The 22,310-nt window shown below is 43.4% G+C and overlaps 1 protein-coding gene across 1 annotated transcript; it reads left to right on the plus strand.

Annotated features, from left to right (window-relative positions):
* The first annotated feature begins 1,669 nt into the window (after positions 1 to 1,669).
* Positions 1,670 to 20,350, plus strand: GRPEL2 (GrpE like 2, mitochondrial). The gene is made up of 4 exons (XM_085618167.1): positions 1,670 to 1,824; positions 11,688 to 12,189; positions 18,381 to 18,462; positions 19,314 to 20,350. The coding sequence occupies exons 1-4, from the start codon at positions 1,745 to 1,747 to the stop codon at positions 19,667 to 19,669; spliced, it is 1,020 nt and encodes a 339-aa protein (XP_085474293.1). The 5' UTR covers positions 1,670 to 1,744; the 3' UTR covers positions 19,670 to 20,350.
* The last annotated feature ends 1,960 nt before the right edge of the window (positions 20,351 to 22,310 follow it).

The raw sequence follows: 22,310 nt of genomic DNA on the forward strand, positions 1-22,310 counted from the left end.
CAAAGAGCTTTGGAAACAGACCGTCCAAGTGTGTGTGCTCATGTTCAACACCCTGTGTGCAGTGTGGCACAGACCATTAAGGAGAGCTGAGTTAATTGCTGTGTGAAAACTGAGTAAGCATCCCATGCCTGCGGCTGCCGCCACCTTTTCTGTCTGTAATGACTGATCGTCATGCTTGAGACATGGACAGAAAAATGCCCAGACACTTGATGTACAACTGTGGCCCATATGCGTTTATGCTTACATCAATGTAATTTAGAACAGGCCAGTGCTCTTACATGGCGAAGTCAGCATCAGTCATCACAGTAGCTCCGGCGTCCACAAAGAAAAGTACAGCTGTCCCTCCCAACTATACCTTTATGGCAAGTTCTCTTGGATTGTGATCAGTTTCTTTGGCAATGCTACTCTGAATCGAGAAAGCTTTCACCTAAAGTCTTTCATCGTCCAATGACGATGGAGCAGACGAAGTGGGAGGAGTGGAGAAGCAACCATCTAACACTTTGGCGGATGCGAGATGTGCATTTTGATTTGTCTCCTCGTGAAGTGAAGTGCAAGGGCTGCTGGCGACAGGAAAGCCTCCGCAGCAGGTGTGGTGAAGGTGCACCTGCTCCCACTGGACGCTGCTCCCAGACTGACTGAGCACCCATGCTCGTGCTCTTACACCATTGCACCACTCTTAAATGTGTTACTGCACTGGGGAAGGGACGCGCCGTGACAGCCAGAGCGCTCTCCATCCTAAATCACGATAGGTTACAATCTCAAACAGAGAACAAGTTGAGGTTCTTCTATTGATACTTTGGCTTCAAACTGTAGATATATTGGGCCCTAAATTAACAATATTTGGATACATCTATCAAATGTGGAAAGCGTGATGTTGTGGGTGATGTATAGCTCCCAGATCAATGAAGTGTTCGGAAGAAATGTTTGAGGTCTAATACACATTATTGGGTTTCTATTGTTAGTTGTACTTTTTGGGGAGTGGGTAACACCTAGGCCGGATGATCAGATGAAAAATGTATCTGGCCCTTTTCTCAACATACAACAATTTTGAATTTGTTTATTCATGAAATATTGTTAGCCTTATACTTACCAGAGATATTTTGTATATGTTAATACCAACGTTTGTTTTTATATCTACTTACCTTGATGAGACGATTGTTCTCTTGTGTTTGTGATTACGGTTATTGTTATATCTGTATGCCTCTTTTTTCCTATTTTCATTGTTACTTTTTTCTGATTACTGGTTTAGATTTTTTTCTCTTGCATAATATATACACTTTAGATTTATGCTATGCCATCTGTATGCGATTTATTAATGGTTCTTTTCTCTGAAGAAAAATCAATATAGAATTGTGATACGAAAAAAAAGGAAAGAAAATATAATTGGGGGAACAATTGTAAGAAGGCGATTAAGCTAAACAAAAATGTTCACAATATCCTTAAACAGCGATTCCACTCCGCTACTATAAAGTTAGCATGAGAGACTACAATTCCCGCCATGCCTCATGAGCCCCTGTCAACCTCCTGCACCAAGGCGCGCGTGCAGGTTTACAGATTCTGCCCGTGGGCGGAGGATTACGTGTTTAGCCCCACCTTCTATGGCATGTGCCCTTCCTTGCTCCTCCCCTTTCGGACGCGCCCCCTCGTGGACGCCCCGCCCTGGTTGCAGGTTGTATATCTCGATGCGCCTGCGCAGGGTTCAGTATAGTGCTTGGTGGGCCAGAGGGGAACTCTAGAAAGCGGAATGAACATGGCGGCAGCTGGGTTGATGTGGGGATTGCGGGCTGGATGGGGTCACGTGTGCGGCTCTGTTGTTAGAAGGAGGTGAGTCCTCAAGTGGGGCAGGGGTTCGCGGAGAGTGTTTTTGGGAGATGCGTTAAAAAGAGGTTGAATTGGTGTCTTGAAGGGAGGGGTGCTTGGTGTGGGCTGGTGGTTGTTTGGGGTGATCTGATGTGGAGATCGATGAGGCAGACCTCAAACCTGCCAGTGGTTTGCTGAGGGTCAATGGGGTATAGAGGGGCGTTGGAGTGGAGGGTCTCCTGTGACTGACGGACGGGGAGCCTGGTAAGGGGCAGAGTGAGGTGCGAAGGGTTAAGGGAGAGAACAGAGTGACGTCGGCTGGGAGAGGTTGTGGATGGGGAAAGATGGATAACAGAAGATCTCATTTCGGGGACACCGGGAGGCTTTGAGAGGGTAGAGTGACGGGAAGTACTGGGAGAGCACAGGCAACGGGCGTTTGACAGTGGGGAATAGCGGGCGGTATTTTGCCATCGACTACAGTGTAAAGAAAGCCCTAAGTCGAAAAAAGAGTATATTTCAGGAGGGTGAGCGCTTCATGTTTTGGTTGGGGATATGTAGAGGGCAGGATCTGTCTCTATTAGGCGTTTATCTTTGAGGCGTGCTGCCGCTGGCCTACTCACGCAACTGTATCGATATGTACGCTGATGCTGCTTGGCATCAGCGTACACGATCGATACAGCCAAAGCTGTCATTCCTCGATCTCAGTGTGCACGCCTTTGCTCGTCCATAGGAATCTCGCCAAGCATACGTTCGTGGCGTTTCTTATCAGAAGATGCCGGTTCAGTGCGTCCATGCACCAGGACGTCGCCAGCGACTGTAACCACTCCAGTCAGGTTTGCACCAGTGTGTAACTGACCCGGTGCTGGCGGAGGAAGCTGGTCAGCGCTCCTTCACTTCACGCAGCAGAGAGGAATAACGGGCACCATCACAGTGTTGCGAGCTCTGCCGGTGCTCAGATGACCTTGGGGGGGGGGGGGGGTTCAGGCTCACATCTGAGCAGCCTATCCTGGGGGTCAATGAATGAGAAGCAAATATCCCCGTGCAGGACAGGAGAAAGGTGTAGTTTCGTTGCTTGCAGCCTTTCTCACTTCAGCCTTCCTGTGTTTGTAATTCTCGCTGGTGTTTCCTGTTTTAAGATCCGGCCAAGACGTAAACACGTGCGTTCGAGCAGACCAGGGAGTCATAAATCCGGACCAGTTGTCATTTTTTTTGTATGCAGACTGTTGAGGCCCCCTTCTGTCAGTTAGAATAAACAATTCATTTTTGAGTGTCGCCATAGACGTTTTAAGGAGTGGGCACGATGGTCAATTGCGCCCCTCTCCTTCCAGGGGTTCCATGAGAGAGTGATTTTTTTTCCCACCACTCTCAATTTCTCTACTTTGCTTTCTCCCTGCCTTCCTCTAATCCTGCGCTCTATAACACGTATCGTCTTAAGACACATTTCATTTGTTTATGAACGACCCCGTTTTTGGAAGTATATCGTATAATTCAATGTTGTGTTGTTTCTAACCGGGGGCCTCAAAATATGTATTGCCCTGACCCTCAAAATCCTTAAGGTGGCACTGAGCCTGGTAATGCCCACAAGTAGTTACTTAAAAATGAACCAGTTATAGGTTTCTTGCACCAGTTCCACTATTAATAATAATATATATTTTTTTAACATTCTCATGCTTTAGCTCACATTAAAATAATCCTTGCAAACAAGGGTCCTGTTTTCCTCTTTAAAGTTCCTAACATGACATCTGTGAAGCAGGAAGCACCCCCTCCCTGAAGTGTGATTCTGATATGATGAGGACATGGGATTTGTCCATTACACTGTAAACAGTATGTGTTGTCCATTTATTAGTACAGTTGTTCCAAATAACATTCTAATGGCCACATTGATTTTGACTTGCGTAGGGTACAGAACTACCAGATGTGATATGGCCTTATTATACTTAATAAGTCTCCTCTCTATAAACCCGAAACAGTTTTCAGTCTCCTGGTTTCTTATCATGTTAGTGTATTCGGGGATTGTGGGACCGTAGCACACGGTCACACACAGATATCAATGGTGGACGCAACAGTGTGTCGGGAGATATCAGGTTTGAGTAGCAAATGTCTGTTAGCGGGACATGTTCTGTGTGAACCAGGCCCCAGCTCGTATCTTAACGAGGCTTTTTAACGCAAGATGCGTTCTCAGTTCAACAAGTGATGCAAGAGCCTGGCTATTTACATTTCAGTTTGAGAGTAACATTTAGTGACATTTTCATGGAATTACGCAATTAAAAAAATATATGGTTAATCGATACAATAGTTTGCGAAATTGCGCGAAGTGAAATTTTGGCGCGGGGTGGATGAATTTCGCCTGTTTAATTAGCACTAGCCTACTGCTCCTTCCGCCGCCCCCTTTCCCTGGTTTCCATTTACTCGTCCTGTCAGCTGCGCCTTGGCCATGACATGTCTGAGTGTTTGAAAGAGTCCATGCAGCCACATCTCTGCTTCACGTAGGCTAGCCCGTGGCAGATTTACTGCCTGTACACATGCCAAGAGGGAGGGGCAGACGCAGGCTTCGCCTCTGCACACCAGCAGCACTTTTGAACTCTACTTAAACTTTCTCCGTGGTATAGTATGACTAGTAGACGTCTGCCTGTGTTTTGGGGGAGGGGGCTGTAACGTACAATGGAGAATGTACACACAACGAAGCACTTTAGTGAGTAGATTGCTGGGCGGAATGTATCCTTTCCGCTGCCTTCAGACTATGCAAACAGTTCTACAGGGAGAGAGAGCGCTGTGAGGTCAGGTGGCGCTTTATCGTTCGTGGAAAGAGGTGGCGAGCTCCAGATGGCGCGCGCAGGAATGTTCTTCGGTCCCGATACTCCTGCTTCATGCTGTCAAGCTTGACAGCACGCCTTCCGTCACGTACTAGCTGTTTATCTATCCACCCCCCTCTCCGGGTACCTTTTTTAAAGATTATTTATTTATTTTGATCATAAAATGATCTGACTCTCAAACCAAACCATTGCAGGTTCCCTTTGTGGCGTTAAACTGTTTTTGGTATAATTTGTTTCGAAATGATCTTTACAATTCACAATGCTGTGTGTGCACTGTGCCCTCGTTGCTGTGTGTTGATTTAAGCACAGCTGACCACGCATTCTGTGACGCACTTTGCTTGTGGATGCGAAGGAGCTGGCATATTGAGTGACCGGACATATACTGCGGAGAGGGAGGGAGGGTGGGTGGCTTGGTCTTTGGTGGTCTTGTCGAACAGCCTCGCCGCTTTCGCAATCGGAGTGCTGTGAACGGATCCCTTAATACACAGCGGGGGGCGGGGGGAGGGAGGGCGGTGAAGCTTCTGACATCTGCATGACAAAGCTGGCGGCCTTTCAGTGTGGTGTGAGGTCTGAAGCACACACTGACCTTTGCACTGGGTGAAATGGAGAAAACAGGGGCACCCTGTATTCCAACGGAACTAGGGTATGAAGGCCATAAATTCAACATATGTTCCAGAGGCAATAATTCAGAAGAATGCTATGCCTTAACCACTTTTTCATTGAATGGACTTCACTTTGATTTGTTCCCCTCTGGGGTTCCCTTTATCCAACTATTGTCTTGTCGGTTAAGACTATTTAGCTTTATGCGAACTGTACATTTTTTCTGCACAATTTTGTCACTTACTTTCACCTTCTCTGCGTCGCCGCACTTGGCACCTTACCACTTTTTGCAAGTGGAATTCTATTTATGTGATTTTATCTAATCGTTAAATTGACGTAATTCCAAAATCTTTCGTTGTGATAGCAGGGTCCTTTGAATTTTATTTCCCTGCCAATTTGTCAACTTTCTTCTGAATGACTGCCTCTGGAGCATATATCACAAGGCCTTGCACCGGGTGCGCATGTAAGATTGATTGCGGATACTGATCTCAAAGAGCTGAAATGCTGCCCTTATTGTCTGCATTCATTGCCCACTGGTTAAATATGTGTCCTTACACAGTCTGTCCTTTCAGGGCTTTTATACAGTGTTTTGAGGAGGTTACCTGTATCACAGGGTTACTTTATAGATTTAGAAATTGGAGCCCGGGAGGCTGCATATATTAAGCAGCGGGTAGTAAAGTGCCTAAAAAAAAAAAAATGAATAAAAAGCATGGGAACTGTAATCCGGAGTGCAGGGTGACCGGGCCAGCGACGTTGCAAAAAACCCACATTTTCTGCAACTATTGTGTTATCCTTTCGTCTTCAGGTCTGTGTCTGTCAGTCTCTCACAGACCTGAATCTTGGTTGCTTCAGAGGATGGATTTTGACATATGAATTTATAGTATACAAGTCCATGCTGCAGCTGAGAGCATTGTGAATATGCAAGTCACTGTTTAAATTCTAAAATTCATAGTATAAGACTGGCTGCCGCAAAATGTGCGGAGATTTTTTTTTTTTTTTTTTTTTTAAGATGAAACACATGGCACCAATATATATGTATTTTGCTCCAGGAACGATCACTTTGCCAAAACGCACACAAGGTCACTGATGACATTTCCTTGTGCTCCATTACGCAGCTGTAGTGTAGAATCCTGGACATTTACCCAAGGAGGTAGAAAGAACTTCACTTGGGTAGATATTTTGTGCAAAACTGTGGACTCTTTGGATAAAAGGACAGGTGTGGTTCCTTTGTGGCAGTCAGTCGCACAGCTACTTACCCACCCACTCACTCACGCACCCACTCACAGACCCACTCGGAAACCTCTGCACCCACTCAGACTAACTCACTCACACATCTATTGAGACACACACTCCCTAATTTTCAAAGGTTACAGTTGGGAAACAAAATGTTTAAAAAAAACCTTACAAATGCACAAAAAAAGCCAAAGGCTACAGGGCCTTTATAGTCAGCAGATAACATTAAAAAGAAATATAGAAATTCACGGAAAAAACAAAGGTTACAAGCACGTTATAGTTAAGAAATAGAATTTAAAAAAACTTGAAATTCACTGGAAAAAACCCAACGGTTACAGTGACGTTGTAGTTCGGCTCAAATTTTACTCGTATAAAACCAGTGAAATTCAGAAGTTATAAAAGTTACCTGAGCTAACTAACTTATGCCCCCACAATGCACTTCTTATGACTTCACACATTACATCGCTCATGAGATGGTTAGTGACCTCACTGACATCTCAAATGGCATCCATGGAGAGAATGTGTGGTGTGTCATTGGTGTGTGATGATGGTGATTCCAAAGGTTTGCACAATAATGGAGAGAAGGCAGATTTAGATATTGTAGAGCATGGGGCTTAGTGATGATCCTGAGGGACTCAGCAGCCCAACTTAATGGTTTCGGAGGTGTAAGGACGAAGGCTAACTTTCTCTGTCAGTTGCGGTGATGAGGGCAATTTTGGTGCTGTGATTAAGTATGATGACTGATAGGGATTGGTACAGGAGGTGGTTGTCATCCACGTCTTTAGATAGCCTCTTGTTGATCGTATATCCAAGACGTTTGCTGGGTAAGGAAGCAGAGAGGATGGCTCTACAGTGGGTTTCTTCAGGAGCTGCAAGATGGTGGCATGTTTCCAGGGGTCTGTACTGTAGCTCTGGAGGGGTGCAGGTGGGCTCAAGTGCTCTTGCAAAGTGCAGGCATGTGTCCGATGCGCACCCAGGAGGCTGGATCATACAACCGTGACAGTTTGAGCAATGGTGAAAATGGGCATACAGGTCAGGGCGGTTCCTGAAAAGCTGTCTTCTCAGAGGAGGGCTGTTGCAATGGAAGGGTGGGGTGCAAAGTTGATTTAGATCCTGCTTATCTTATCACAGAGAAGCACAGCTGGGAGCAGAGCTCCTTAGATCGGGTGATGGTGGTGGCGCTGGCAGCAGGTTTGGTGAATTACTTTACAATAGAGAAGAGTTCCTTGCATTGTTGGTGCTGTCATCTACCCATTCTGTTAGGGCTAATCCCTTAGTGGCTGTGAGTTGTTGGCGGTAATGTCGATGGACTGATATGTAGGCTTGTTTGTCGTTGTGGATGAGTCTCCATCAATGCTCAAGCTGCTTACATTGACACTTGGTGTATTGAAGATAGTAATTTTACCAGTTAGCTAGTGGTCTGGTCCCAGAGGTGGTCTTGTTTTTGATGTCAGGGCATCTGCACAGGTGGTCAGCCAGAGACTTAAGTTGTCAATAGAGCAGATGAACTAGTCTTGGTGTGAAGGGTGGTGGTTTTGCAGTTCTGTTGACCAGGTTTCTTTAGAGATAGTGTTCCATTTGCGGCAGATGGTTAGGAGAGTTGGAGACAGTTATTCGATGGTAATTGAAGTGTAGGTCAATCCAAATGGTAGGTCCAGGTGAGAGGATTGGGTTTGTCCACCGAGATGTTATGCAAGTTGGTAAAGATGTGGTCTACCAGATATCTGGCAAAGTTGGTGGGTCTTTGACCTGTTGTGAGAGATCAAATGTGTTCAGGTTGTTTAGAAGATTGGTGGGGTTCTGGTGGGTGAGGTCCTGTAAGTAGAAATTGAGATTGCTGAGCAGGATGAAGGTTCTGAAGTTGAGGTGGAGGGGAGTGACGATTTCTTGGGTGGAATTTCCAAACTCTGGTCTGTAGAGCAGGGCTTCTCTCAGGGTGGTGGTGTTGAAGATGCTGAGTTTGAATGTCGGATATTTCAGTCTATTTTTGGCTTTGACGAAGGCACAATAGATGTGTTTCTTGTACATAAATGTGGTCCATCCTGCAGGTTTACTGGCCCTGTCCTGTCTGATGATCTTTTATCCCCGGGGGATGGCTTTCACCCTGTCGTGGGTAGGTTTGAGCCAGGTCTCTGAGGAAGAGTTGGACTAGGGAGAGGGCATGATGAGGTTTCAGATTTTGACGGAGGGTTTGGAGGGAGGGGGATTCCTAGTAGGGGTATGGGAGAGTTGGTGTGGTGCTTGTTTGTGTTGCAGGTGCGGGAGTGCTAATGTAGTGTGGGGGTTCTCGCAGTATCACAGGAGAAGTGGCATCTCGTGCAGGAAAACACACTTTTGTTGTTGGTTGGAGCAGTCTGACAGCTCTGTGGGGCGATGTGTCATGGGTTCAGGGCATGGCGGAGGCGAGGTAGAGTTTTGGGCTTTCCTGTGGTGGCATAGATTTAGGGTTCTGGCACTGGGTGCAGACTCACTTGTCCTTTGGGCGCACGTCCGCACTGATGTCAATAAATGTAGGAGGGGAAGGAGAACCTGGGAGTGGTGGGTGGTCCCAGGACGTGCAGCAGGAGAGACCTGGGTGGCGCGAAGGAGTAAGTGAGAGCGCATCATGGGGAGGCAACAAGGTGGGGGAAGCAGAATACGAAAGTCAGATGTGGCAAAGGAAAATGTGGTTAAAGTGGGGCAGCAGAAAAGAGGAAAAAAGAGGCCAAAAGTGGGAGTGTGCAAGAGGACAGCCTGGGCAGAGTGGGGCAAAAAAGTGCTAATAGTCATAAACCAAAGAAAGATGGCAAAAGCTGTAAAAGTGGAAAGTTAAAAAGAACGTGATTATAAGAGCCAAAAAGCATCAAAAAGGCAATAAAAAGAAGCATTGACAAAGCCAATGACTGGAGTTCGCTGTCGGCAATCGGGCAATTCTTGTTTTGTCATGGTTTTTGCCCTCTTCAATCTAAGCATTTTTTTTTGCTAGAGGCAAAAAAGTGTGGGTTTTTTGGGGGTGGTGGTGTGTGTGTGTGTGTGTATATATATTACACCCCATAGTACTCTCTAGCACTAAAGGGAACTACTATGAGTGATGTGTTCTTGTGAAAGTCAGCCAATGGCTCGTTTGGGCTGACACTTTACCCCTAATGCATGCTAGAGTGGATGGAAGAAAAATACGAATGATACCAATCCCAGATTAATTGTTGCAATTTGGCTGAAACTCCTATAAGTCGCTTTCTTATACATGGGTCTTAGCTAGCACAGACCTAAAAGTCAGTCAGTTTTGCATTGGCTGAAAGCCTCTTCTTCCCTTTGATGAAGATAGAAAGGAAAGGTAAAGGAGGGAGAGAAGGAAAGGAGAGAGAGAAGGAAAGGAGAGAAAGAAAGAACCTATAGAGAAGAAGGAAGGAACAAAGGAAAGAGAAAAGGCTCCAAGAAAATGAAAAGGACAGAAGGAAAAAGTAAAAAGATGTCAACTTAATAAAGAACAGCTTCTATTGAACACACTCTGTTGTGAAATAGCAGCAGTCAGCCAAGCGAAACATTCCAAAAGGAATTTGCAACAACATTGTCAGAAGATGGGACCTGATAAAGGTGGATGGAATGTACATCAAAAGACTTCTGCTATCACACCAGGCTCTAAATAGAAAGAGAGCACTAGTTATTGTAAAGTAAAAACAAAAACACTGGCTCTGAAGGAAACCAGCTTGTGTGAGGATAAAATGCAGTCACTCAAAGTAAAATTAATCCGTGGTAGGCTGACCCATTGCTCCATGCTATATACTGTAGTGAGCGGAAGCAAAATGTGAATTACGCAATAGATGAAGAAATGTGGTTGGAAGACCCTTTTTGTAATTCTATTATACTTTTTTTATTTTTATCATAAGATCTTTGCTAACTGCAGACCTAAATATTAGCAAAAAACGAGAGGCACAAAGGTGAAAGATAAAGCAACTGGTCTACAGGTAACACCTATTTTGGTTTTAGTGTTGGCGCTGTGGGACCTATATTTCATTTCTAACTCTTGCACACAAAGGCATTTGGGAAACTTAAAGCCAAATAAAAATTGCATTCATTGTAGGAGTCTTACGAAACCTACAGTACGGATTGCATGTTTTTTATGAAGTTTTTGGCAGCTTTTTAGAAGTGGGGTTGGTGTACAAGTGTTATATGGAGACACTAACCTACCCTAAAAGTGTGAGTAATGACCACTACTTGGTAATAACCATATTTCATGTGGAGGAGCGATCCACTTTACACACTTCTGCATTCTCATTGGCTGGCCCCTGATGTCTCTGCATGCCATGATTTAGAGGGCACCAGTGTGCATGGACATTGAGGTGCGTCATGCGTGTGTGATGTCACACAAACTCCATCTTCCCTTCTTTACTGACCACCCACGATGGTCTCTTGCACATCTTCCTAGATGGCTGATGAGCCTTTCTTTCACATCAGCATCCTTCATGTGCTGGAAAGACTGATTACTGAAGAGGTACCCGGTCGAGAGCTTAACCCTTTAATTAGCATTGTGTGCAGGAAGTGACCCTGCAGATCAGCTATCGCCATTGTTGGAGGGACATTGTTCTGTGACAGCATTTGACGGGTATTCATTAGCGAACGGTGCTTAGTTTAACTCCCCACCCCCTCTGTTTGGAACTATTCTAAAACTCCACACTTGTGGGAGGGAAAAAAGCCCCGCATTCCCACATTTGAGTCCGCTTTTTCTTTTCACTTTTCTGTTGGGTGTTTGCTCTAGTGTGTGTGTGTGTGTGTGTGTGTGTGTGTGTGTGTGTGTGTGTGTGTGAGAGAGAGATGTATGTGATGCATTTCAGGAGCGGTGAGGTGCAGATTACGGCCGCGGAAGGTGTATGAATTGAAATTGCCCAATGATGTTTACCTTCATTGTCTTACGCAGTTTATTGCTGTGCAGCAGAATTCCAGCCACTTTCAGTTACGGTTGTAAAGGCTAGCATAAAATAGCCAATTCCCAATGAGGACGCAAACTTAAAAAAAAAAAAAAAAAAAAAAAAGTTGTTTTGTTATTTTCCCATAAACCTTATTTTTTTTTTTTTTTTTTTTTTTCTGGAACATAGTAACTTTACTCTGGTTGACCCGGTAAATTCACATTTTAACCTCACCCTGTAAGTAATGTGTATGTTGTTCCTTTAAATCTTCATGAAAGCCTCCAAATTGAGTGTATGACCTTCATTTTTGCTTTGTCATGCTACAGTCTGAATACTTTTTTTTTTTTTTTTTGAACAGGGGATCCACTTTGTTATTGAGCACAACAGCCACTCCTACCACACGGCAAGAGAGCGGGTTGTTGGACCACAGTCATTCTGCGAAGGGTCTGACATTCTGCAGGTGGCAGCATTATGGATTGCCGAATACGAGAGAAACAAGCACACCTTCTGGTGGCAGTTATACCAGCAACAAAGGAGAGGGCCACACTCACAATAAATGTGCGAATTGCGTCAACCACTGCAAAGACCCAAAGAAGGAGGAGAGAGACTTGACAGACCAGGCCCTTTCCTGTCTACAGAACATTGAGGATCCTGCCAACAGCACCCAGGTAGAGATGACGTCTGGCTCCTCACCCGCTGGACAACCCCAAGCTTCAGAGTTCGAACAAAGAGACGCCCAGCATAATCACACGGGAGAAAGCCAGAATGCCATCCAAACCGAGGGCGATGATCACATGTATGCAATCCAGGCCCTGGAGCGCAAGATAATGTCTTTGGAAAGACAGCTTAGGGAAGCAATGGTGAGTTGTTGTCGTCAATGGTCAAGATTGAAAGACCTGTACTGCGCACCTTGTATGTAACTGGGTGTTGTGGCTTTACGCAGTCTTGTGGTGGCTCAAACGCAAGGGACTACCTAAGGGGACATCGTTCTTTTACACTTAATTAGGAAAAGAGTAATTACGTGGGAATGGACCATTATGCCAAAGGATAAAATGTAACCAATTCTATTAGAGAGTAGAGGAAACGGGGAAATATTAATTTTTTGTTTTTTTTTAATTTGAGGTTTTTAAAACGAAAAACCTGAACAGGCCAAATACATAGGACATTAGTATTAACTTTCTATACAGAAGGACAACAGCTGCAGAAAACGCCCCCGTAGGAATCCATGAAAAACCTACAGACTTGTATGGCAAGCTAAACTTGAAGATTAAAGAATGTGGCAGTGTACATTTATAGATGTTAATGGTTTTTTGGAAGTCCAAGGAAAAAGATGTTGGGGATCTTCCAAGTCACATGCTCATTCAGTATGGCTTCGGTTGCATTCTGTGACTTGTAGTCCATATTTTCTAATGGTAAACACCAAACTTAAAGACCAGAAAGCAAATTCTAAATCTTGCAAGATGTGGGGACAGATGGCTAAGAAATACTTATGGAATAATACAGGAAATTATTAGCAGTGAACTTAAAAAAAAAAAAAAAAAAAAGTTCAGGGCCCCTTATCCAGACTTGATGCAGCATAAAAGCTGTACCATTCTATTTTCGAAGTTTGATCACAATGTCTGTCTGTCCATGGTTTAATGCGTGTAACGAGAAATGTGAGCATGGTTTAAGTTTTAAGTAATGTGCACACTGTGTTCTCTCTCCTACAATATGGCCATAGATTTATTTTAAGCGGTGGGTGTCCGAGACAGACCATGAAAGAATTGAATTGTCCAGATATCTGGTCTCTGTAGTTAAGTTGCATTTCAAGATCAGCTTTAAGTTCTCCGGCCTCAAGGCTGCTTCACGCACATTGAGAAAAAGAAGAGAAGGCAGAAACTAGGGTTGGGGTATAGGTGAGTTTGAGGGCAGGAGTGCTGTGCCGTTATGTTTGTTTGCATGAAGTCAATGCTGACTTAATGCAATGGAACAGAGAAGCCAGGAATATCTTTCCATATTTAAGCGGCATCAAACTGAATGCTCTGTACAGTGTGTGGGGAGGCTGTTTGGAACGGAGATGGAGACTGGGAGGAAAGGATGCATTAATGGATGGGGTTAGTGGAAACTAATGGTTCGTTAAAGAACTAGGAGGCCCATCCTTCAAAAACTGTGGATTATCATTCAGCACCTGTAAACCAAATGAATATTGCAGCTGCCTTCCTCACAGGCCTAAGAGACCTGGGATTGCTAATTTAAAAAAGCCTTATGAGTGGAACTCTCCAGAAATTGGTAGTTTGAAGAATTTGGATCTTAAGTCTGGGGCTAGTAGGAGAGCGTGGCTTAATAGATTCCTGTTTCCTTAGACTTCACAGCTCGAGGAAGCCAATGAGAGATGGAAGAACAACGAACGCAAGCAATATTTTGTTAACATATTATGATATATGGATCTCTTACAACCCAGCTATCACCTCAAAGCACAGCTGAAAGTTTTGAATCTATGGAAGAGACCAGCAGAGAGTAGAAGTGCACTCTAGACCTCGTAGCCTGCGTTGAGTGAACAACTCCATCACAAACCTTAAGCCTGTGAAGTCTGAGTCTCTGCTGTGGGCAGAGGGCTTTCCTGAGCTGATTTGCTGAAATTCCTGATGAAGAAAAAACTCTGGACCTTATTTGTGGTGATGGTGCAATGAACTAGACCTGCGATGTTAAAGTCCTTAGCCTGGATCACTAGCTAGTTCAATGAGTGATTGGAGAAATATGGTGCTGTACTGACACCATTGTAGCAGAGCGTTTGCTTTCTATAGGTACTGCAAACCAAGTATCCGGACCTTACTACAGCAAGATGAGCACAATTAGAATAAATTGCTCTGGACAGAACAAGATGCCAGGGATGGCCACTCTGGTAGGGAATTCCCTAGTGCATTAAGCAGAGGAATTAATTCAACTTTCATCAGTGCGACTATTTGCCAATCTTTTGAGAGATTGCCCTAAATAAACACGATTTTCCCATTTGTAATTGGGTCCGGCAATTGACCTGGGACTTCAGATCATAGTTGACGCCACCACCGGCTCACCTGTTAGCAAGATGTGTACCGTTGGGTTGTTCAAATATTGCTTTTCATACCGCAAGTCTTAGTAGGTGAGAAGAGGCGATCCAGCTTTATTACTCCCTTTTAAGGAATCTGCATCTGCCTTGCGTATACTAGTTCAAACATTAGAGGACTGTTCAGTATTTGGTGCATTGGTCAGATGTCCAGCATGTTTTAGGACACTCCCTGTCCCTCATACAAGCAGTCCTAGCCATGTTAACATGCATAGCTCACATTATTTCGTTTATGTGCCATATACTCCTCGTCCGGGGCAACCTGTGCTTTCTTGCATTGTTACCTTATACACGTTACTTTCCAGTGTATGTTTTTCTTCCACTCCTGTGTGGAGGCCACCCTATCGGGCACACTGAGTTTACTATTTATCCTTTAGTAGTTTATATGGAACTTGCATTTTAATACAACAGTTCTTTTTGGCTCTAGATCTTAATTTTCTGACTTCTCGTAAACCCCAATTTAATTACTGGAACCTGGATACCCCTGCTGAACCATTATTAAACTCCGGGACCCCCACTGAGTCATAACTGGAAGCTGGAAACCCCAACATATATTTTTTTAGATTATTTGAACCTCAAAACAATTCACAAAAAATACAGAAACAAGCATTCATCAAACATGTCCACAAATGATGACATTTTATTCACAAACAAATATAAAAAAAATTGTACTTTTTATCCGAAGGTTGGAGCTTTGCTAAATTCAATTGAGGCCACTCATTGTCCATACTGTATTCTGTTTGATGCACATGCACTGCTCCCACGAATTACTCCCACAAATTAATATGAGGACAGTAACTCATTTTAGCCTCCAATTCAAAATTCCTTCTCATTTACAGCCGATTTTGAAATTTTCAGCTTTTCATGGGGCTTCTTTGGTTGTACTCCATTAATAATCTGTTAATATTATTACATTTTCTAAGGTTCCCTTGAGTAGGCTTTGTGGACAACAGGTGAAAAAAATAATGCTCTAGATACTCGCCTGCCCTTCAGGATGCCTGTTGCAAAATGGTGTCCATTAACTAATGGCATTTTATTGACATCCCTTATTTTGTTATTGCTCTTAAAGCCTTGAATATCATGTGGAAACCATCTGTAAATGCATACGTTGGTGGTTGGAGCTATCACCGTTTTACACAGTTATCACCCCCCCCCCCCCTTTGTGGGGAGTACGTGCTGCTAGATCAACTATGGTTCTGTTCGTTAGTCTAGTGTAGAGGCAAAGTCCACTTGTGTGCTACCACTGTCCTTGCCAATCAATCGGAAACCTCCCCAGAGTTAATTGCAACAGTCTAGCATACGTTTCTTGGCTTGTCTGTCAGACTTCCACAGAGCCAATGGTTTGTCTTCCCTTACATGCTGCAGGTGCTTCCGCTCTGTCCATTATTTTCCTGTGAAAGCAGCTGCTTTGTACACACAACATGGGTGTTAAACTTCTGGACACGTTTTTTTTTTTACCTCTTAATTTTTCTCATTGTGCAATACCAGGAACTCAACATTGGGATCAAATTTAATAAGTTGCTTTTTAAGGGCATAAGAGCAAGCGGGGATGAGGCGAGGGAAGGTGTAGGAAACAATTAAGAGTGGGTGGGGCCAAAGAAAGTAAATGAACATGGTTTCTTTTTTTTTGTCCTTAAGCTATTCCATTGCACTGCAGTGGAACAGGAGCGAAGTAGCTGGTAGAAGAATACTTTAGGGTTGAGTAAGGCAGGAAGAAATAGGACATATTGATCATAAATACTTGTATAGGACCTATGCCTAAGGCCACTTTCCCAATAACTAATATCGCTCTTGTCCTCCCATGCAACCATCTCTGCATATTTGCAATGAAGGAAGGATTTTGAAGTGTTTTCAAAAATAGTAACCTTGCTGTGTTCAGTATTTGAACAAGCATTTGCAATGCAATAGGTCTAGCATTCACGCGACTTTAAGCTATTGGCATTGTAAATGACCATGCCTATTTTGGTTTTTTAAAACATAAATAAAAGGCATTGTCATTTACAATGCCAATAGCTTAAACTGGCGTAAATGTGAGACCTATTGCAATGCAAATGATTGTTTAAAACTGACCGCGACGCGGCTTAAAGGACACCGTGCTCGGGTACTTTTTTTTTTTTGTTTGTTTTTTTAAAGCTTTAAAACTACGCGGTGTCCTTGAAGCGGGCGACACGTTAATTTTTAAAGTTAAAAAAAAATTCAACAGAGCGTCTGTGTCCCAGAAGTGGGCGCCGCGCTCAACATGAATGTTAAATATAAATAAAGTGAGCACTGTGTCCCTAAAGCTGGCGCCACTCATTAAAGTAAAAAGCATATAATTGAGAGTGCAAAGCGCTGCAGCCGCCATTGTCCCCATCAGTGTCCATTATCAAAATAGTGCTCACCCACCAGATAAAGCCCACCGTGTAACAAGCCAAGTAAACGGTCCAGTCCTTATGGGCATCAACAAATGGAGACAATACGGGACTAACAAGCCTCATAATCAATCAAAAGCCAGCATTTTCGAAGGACAATGACACCAAGCCAATGACAAATATGGGCGGAGAGTGGACGAGGCTTCCACAGCATACCCTACTACAGCATGCCTTGCAGAGCTAGGAGCGCATGCACACTGCCGTTAGGCTCGCCCTAAAAAGCTGACCTTTCCACAAAGATTAGTAATTGAGGAAAGGAATTTTGTCTGCAACAATAAAAAAAAAAAATACTAACCTATTTAAATGTAATTCAAAACAGTGGAAAAAAATTATTTCTCATTTTTTCTCCTGCAAACGTTTGTTACAAAACAGACGTTTACAAGTTATTTCAAGAGAGCACTCGACGTTACAGAAAAACCTCAAACATGCAGCAGTGCGTTTTTTTTTTTTTTTTTTTTTTTGTTTTTTCACACACCAGTCTAGCACCTTGGATCTTTCAGTTGTCCCAGTAAAAAAACGTGCATTATACTGTGTAATGTACAGCCCCATTCTACTAGAGTCTGATGGAAGAGAAGCCCCCTGCAGACTTGGTGCAGGCACAGAGTAAACATTAAACTGAAGACCGGTTCTAAAATAGAACTGCCGAACAGATTGAATAGACACACCTTTTATTGCTTATAGTATGTACATGTAAAAGTCCGTTATTAGTGATTACTATTCTTTGGCATGATCTATGAGGAATTCTTAGACATGTCTTCTTAGTAAACCTTTTTCATTAGGATCATCTGATGCCTTTTGCATCAACCTTTCAAAAATAATAAAATAGAGGTGTAATGCTGCTGCAGAGTATGCCGCATCATTTGCCTTTTCTTGCCTCTTCGTTTAGTCGGCCCTGACAAATTATAAAAAGCCCTTTTTGCCACATCATTCCAGAGGCCATGCTTATGGTGCCTTCTGCTAGCTTCAGAGGTGCGCAGGGGATCAAGACTGGTATAGTGTGTTCTTCATGTAGAAAGGGGAGCTTTTAGGAAGATTCTAAGTGCCAAGACATTACATTGAATATGGATCCTGACTCGTCCACACCCAGAAAAAGCAAGCCCAGACTTCTACTCTAGTAGTGCTTAATTATTTCTCCATAAATGGCAGGTGACATCTTGCAGCTTGAGCTACCTCAGTATCCCTGCCCATGCAACCATGTAACCCATGCTGCACAGTGACTGCTAAGCAGCCCTTTGGCAGTGGCCAAGTGACGGGAGCACAGCCCAAGTAAGGCGGCAGTCTATTCCAAGAGGTAACGCTAGCCACACTGTGCGTTATGTAGCTGGGTGTTCACATTTAAGAATGTAAATTTAATGCACTAGTCTGAGCTGACCTTGATGGTGGCTTGATTCAAACGCTGCTACACAAACGATTGTGCAAGTGTTACTTCTGTTGAACTCTGAAAGTGAAATTGCGTGTTCTTGTTCTGTCCAATCACGACAAAGCCTTTTCTGTCGTTCATTATTTTTTTTTTTTTTAATTTTTTTTTTTTTTTTGCCTTTTCATTTTGTGTGTTCAGGTTAGACATGACACAGCAGTGGCAGAGGCAGAAAACCTCAGGCGACGGACACAGCAGATCGTGGTGGATGCCAAACAGTTCGGTAAGGATAACCTGCTCGCTTGGCAAAGGAACGGATAGCAACCAATCTCAGTTTTGGCTGCTGTCCCTGGTTTGGCTTAACATTGCCTGGGAGCGGCCCAATTGCTGGTCAGAGCTAAAACCCTTGAATTTCTGCTAAACCCTTAAAATTTTCCAGGAAATGACACTTGTAACAATGAACACCTTTTCTAGATTTGTGCCTTTTCTTATCAAATGGCCCGTTGCATTCGTTTTTCAAAGGACATGTTGCTCCTTTTTATAATCGCAGTGTTACTCCAAGTTGGTGTGTAGGATCACACAACATAAATTGTATGTTTTATCTTGAAACTGAGTTATACATATATTGCTTAGAATTTGAGTTATGGTGGATTCATACACTGCTTTCTCTGCACTCTGATATCTTCAGACTTTCATTCAAATGAATTAATTTCCCTTCCATCCCCTGGGCTATTATGCGCAATGATTAAGCGTAACGGTCCATGTCATTGCTATTCACCCCACTTCTAAACAAAGTCCTTTTTTGATATTTAATTTAAATTGTATTTCATGTCCAGGCCAGGATCCTATCATGGACTCTAATTTAAATATCCCAGCTTATAACCGCTTTCCTCGACACGTTCTGACCATCCTCACTTTGCGATTTGTAGAAACTGGCCTCACAGCTAAATTATGCTGCCATTTAGTCTAGAACCTTCAATGAATCGTCCATCTTTAATTCTCCAGATGCGTCCCCTTGTGGCACTTGGTGGTTCTCCTGCACGCCATGTGCATCTTTCATTGGTTTCTACATTTCGCTTGTCTGTGCAATGCCCATTACTCAGTTCTGATTTAACATTTCTCTTGTTCCTTTAGGCATCCACACTTTCTGCCGGGACTTAGTAGCCATAGCTGACTGCCTGACCAAGATGTCTGAGGACCTGGTAAAAGAGGAGTCTGCTAGCCTCGCTGTGAAAGACGTCTCTGCCAGCGTGGCTGACGTGGAAGTCCAGCTCCAGGACATCTTCCAAAAGCACGGTCTTACGAAAATGAGTCCTATAGGAGGACAATACACACCCTACGAGCATGAGATCGAAAGCCACGTTTCCTCAACGGGGGTCACACCGGGCACTGTGGTTGCAGTCGCTCGAACTGGTTACCGTCTCCATGGCCGCACGCTTCGATACGCCCTGGTGCATGTGTCCATGGAAGGACGTACTACATCAGCATGAACTTTGAAGCCTATAGCTGCTTAGCCTACAGTTAAAAGGGATCACTGAGCCTTTAAGGCCAGTCTGTGTGATGTTGTTTGACCTAGAACATTTGGTCTACGAATCGTTCGCCATGAACTAGCTGTTCAAGTGGCTTGCCCTGGGGCCGATTTAGGCAAACTTATCTCCGTGGCGATGGTGCCACTTCAATTATGGGAATGATTTAAGGACTGTGATTCCATACAAATGTGATTGAAATATTGGGCGATGCTGTAATAGTTTGTCGAGACTTCGCAGCTAGTGTTACTGCTTCCATAAGAGGGTTGGCTCAAAGGTAAGTGTGGAGAATGAGAACAGGACTGGCTTCTCTGGGGATCTCCATATTACCCACCTGGTCACTCTGCCTCAATTTTATTTTTCTTCCATTCTAGGGAGGGCTCAAACCCGAACCTTAACTTTGTATGTTTGTCTGTTTTATTTATTGTATGTGTTAGCTGTTTCAAACACTTGGCCTTCCACAACACTATTTTGAATAATTTGCTTCTTTCGACAAAGCCTCACAAAGATCTTCCAAAATGTTTACAGAAACGAATACCTATTGTACATAAGATATTTTCATATGTTTCTATTTACTAAAATAATTAGCATGTTAGAGGAAGATTTTTATTTTAGTGTTGGTTAATAAAAGTGAAAATATCTGTCCTTGGCGATGCATATTTATTTTGTTAAGCATTGACTCTGTGATGCTTCTTTTGTCAAAGGCCACGTATCACCAAAGCTATATCATAGAAAAGTGAGCGCAACAATCAAAGTGCCATGCTTGTGAGGGCTGGCCACTGTTCAGTGTGGACACCCCACCTGTGCATTCATTACTTGTATCAAGGCATCATACTGACCCGCCCAGTCTATGCTTCATACTGGCTAGATCAATGTAAGAAAGTAATGGCTATGTGCATCTCACTTTTGGGTTTGACGTGTATTGTGCTTGCACCAGTGTTCACAAGCCTATTCTATTTTATACTTCCTAAATGGGGATTTGGGTCAGCCTCTTTCAGCCACTGACTTCTTTTGCTTCAGACCGTCGGCCATTGGCTAATACTCATGTTGTTTATCTGGTGTGTCCTTCGCCTGCGCTCTAGTGCTTGAATTGAACTACATAAGGGACTAATCTACAGCTATAGCCCTCGGACTTCTACTTGCTCCCACTCGAGTGTATTGTTCTAATATTTTACTGCTGTATGCATTTGCACATTTTACACAGACTTTTTGGCTTTGTGTATTTCTTTACATTTTGGCTTATTTTTCTATTTGTGTTCAAATGCTTTTGTCTGCCCTTAGGCACCACAGGTTGACATATGGAAGTCATCCTTCTTCTAACACCTGAAGTGAACAGTTAGGCTTCATGCGGAAAAAGCTTTGTCATTTTTGGTACGTGACCAATATATGTAAAACAACTGAATGTGGACCTCTGTACCCAGAATGCTGTTCATGGGTATGCAAACTTGGCTAGCGGTAGCATGTTACCACTTACCAAAGTCTTTAGTTTACTAATTAATATTATTCACACAAAAAAACAAAGATTACATGGACGTTATAGTTGGGAATAACATTAAAAAACTTAGATATTCACTGAAAAAAGGTTCCAGGGACGTTTTAGTTAGGAAATAGAATTTAAAAGAACCTTAGATATTCACTGTAAAAACCAAAGGTTACGGGGACATTATAGTTGGTTTCAGATTATGCACACACAAGCCATAGAAATTCAGCAGTTATATTTACCCAAGCTAACTATAACTTAAGCCCCTGCAATGCACTGCTTATGATCTCACATATACCTCACTCATGACATCACTGCTGACTACCCACACACAGACCCATACAGCCACTCATACAGGCAGGCACACAGACCCATACAGCCACTCAAACAGCTGCTAACACACACAAAACCACCCACAGAACCATAGAGCCACTCTCACACCCACTGAGAAAGCAACACAGCAACCCGCACACCTACTGACAGATCCATACAGCCGCTCACCCCTACAGCCACTTAGACTCCCACTCACATACTCATACAGTCACACAGCCACTCTGATATCATATGTTAGAAATAGTATCACTCATTAATACTACAGAAATACTAATTTAGCTTATGTGGTAGCTTAGTATATATCTTTAAATTGAACAAACTTTTACAAAACACTCCCTGGATGATGCCATCAGTGATTGCGTTTGGGGTGTCATCAGTGATGTCACTGACCATGTCATGAGTGATGTAACATGTGAGGTCATAAGCAGTGTATTGAGGGGGCTTAAGTTATAGTTGGCTCGGGTAACTAGAACTGCTACATTTCCTGTGGTTTTGTGTGTGCATAATCTGAGCCTATAACATCCCTGTAACTTTCTTTTTTTTTTTTTCCCAGTGAATATTAAGCTTGTAGGTTAAGCAGCCCGGGAAGCCCACATCGCCCAGCTGTCAGGGGTCTAATCTAAAGTTAGGAGCCCAGAATGATGATCCGGCAGTAATTAAATTACCAGGAAACATCTGCAGCTTTATGGATCAGCGCTAAATAAAAGTAATTATTCCCTGTCTATAATGGAAATCAGATATGAGCGTTTGTGGAGGAAATCACGTTGCAAGCCCTAATTGAGAAATGACTGT

Source organism: Triturus cristatus, chromosome 7, assembly GCF_964204655.1.
Source record: "Triturus cristatus chromosome 7, aTriCri1.1, whole genome shotgun sequence".
Classification (NCBI taxonomy): Eukaryota; Metazoa; Chordata; class Amphibia; order Caudata; family Salamandridae; genus Triturus; species Triturus cristatus.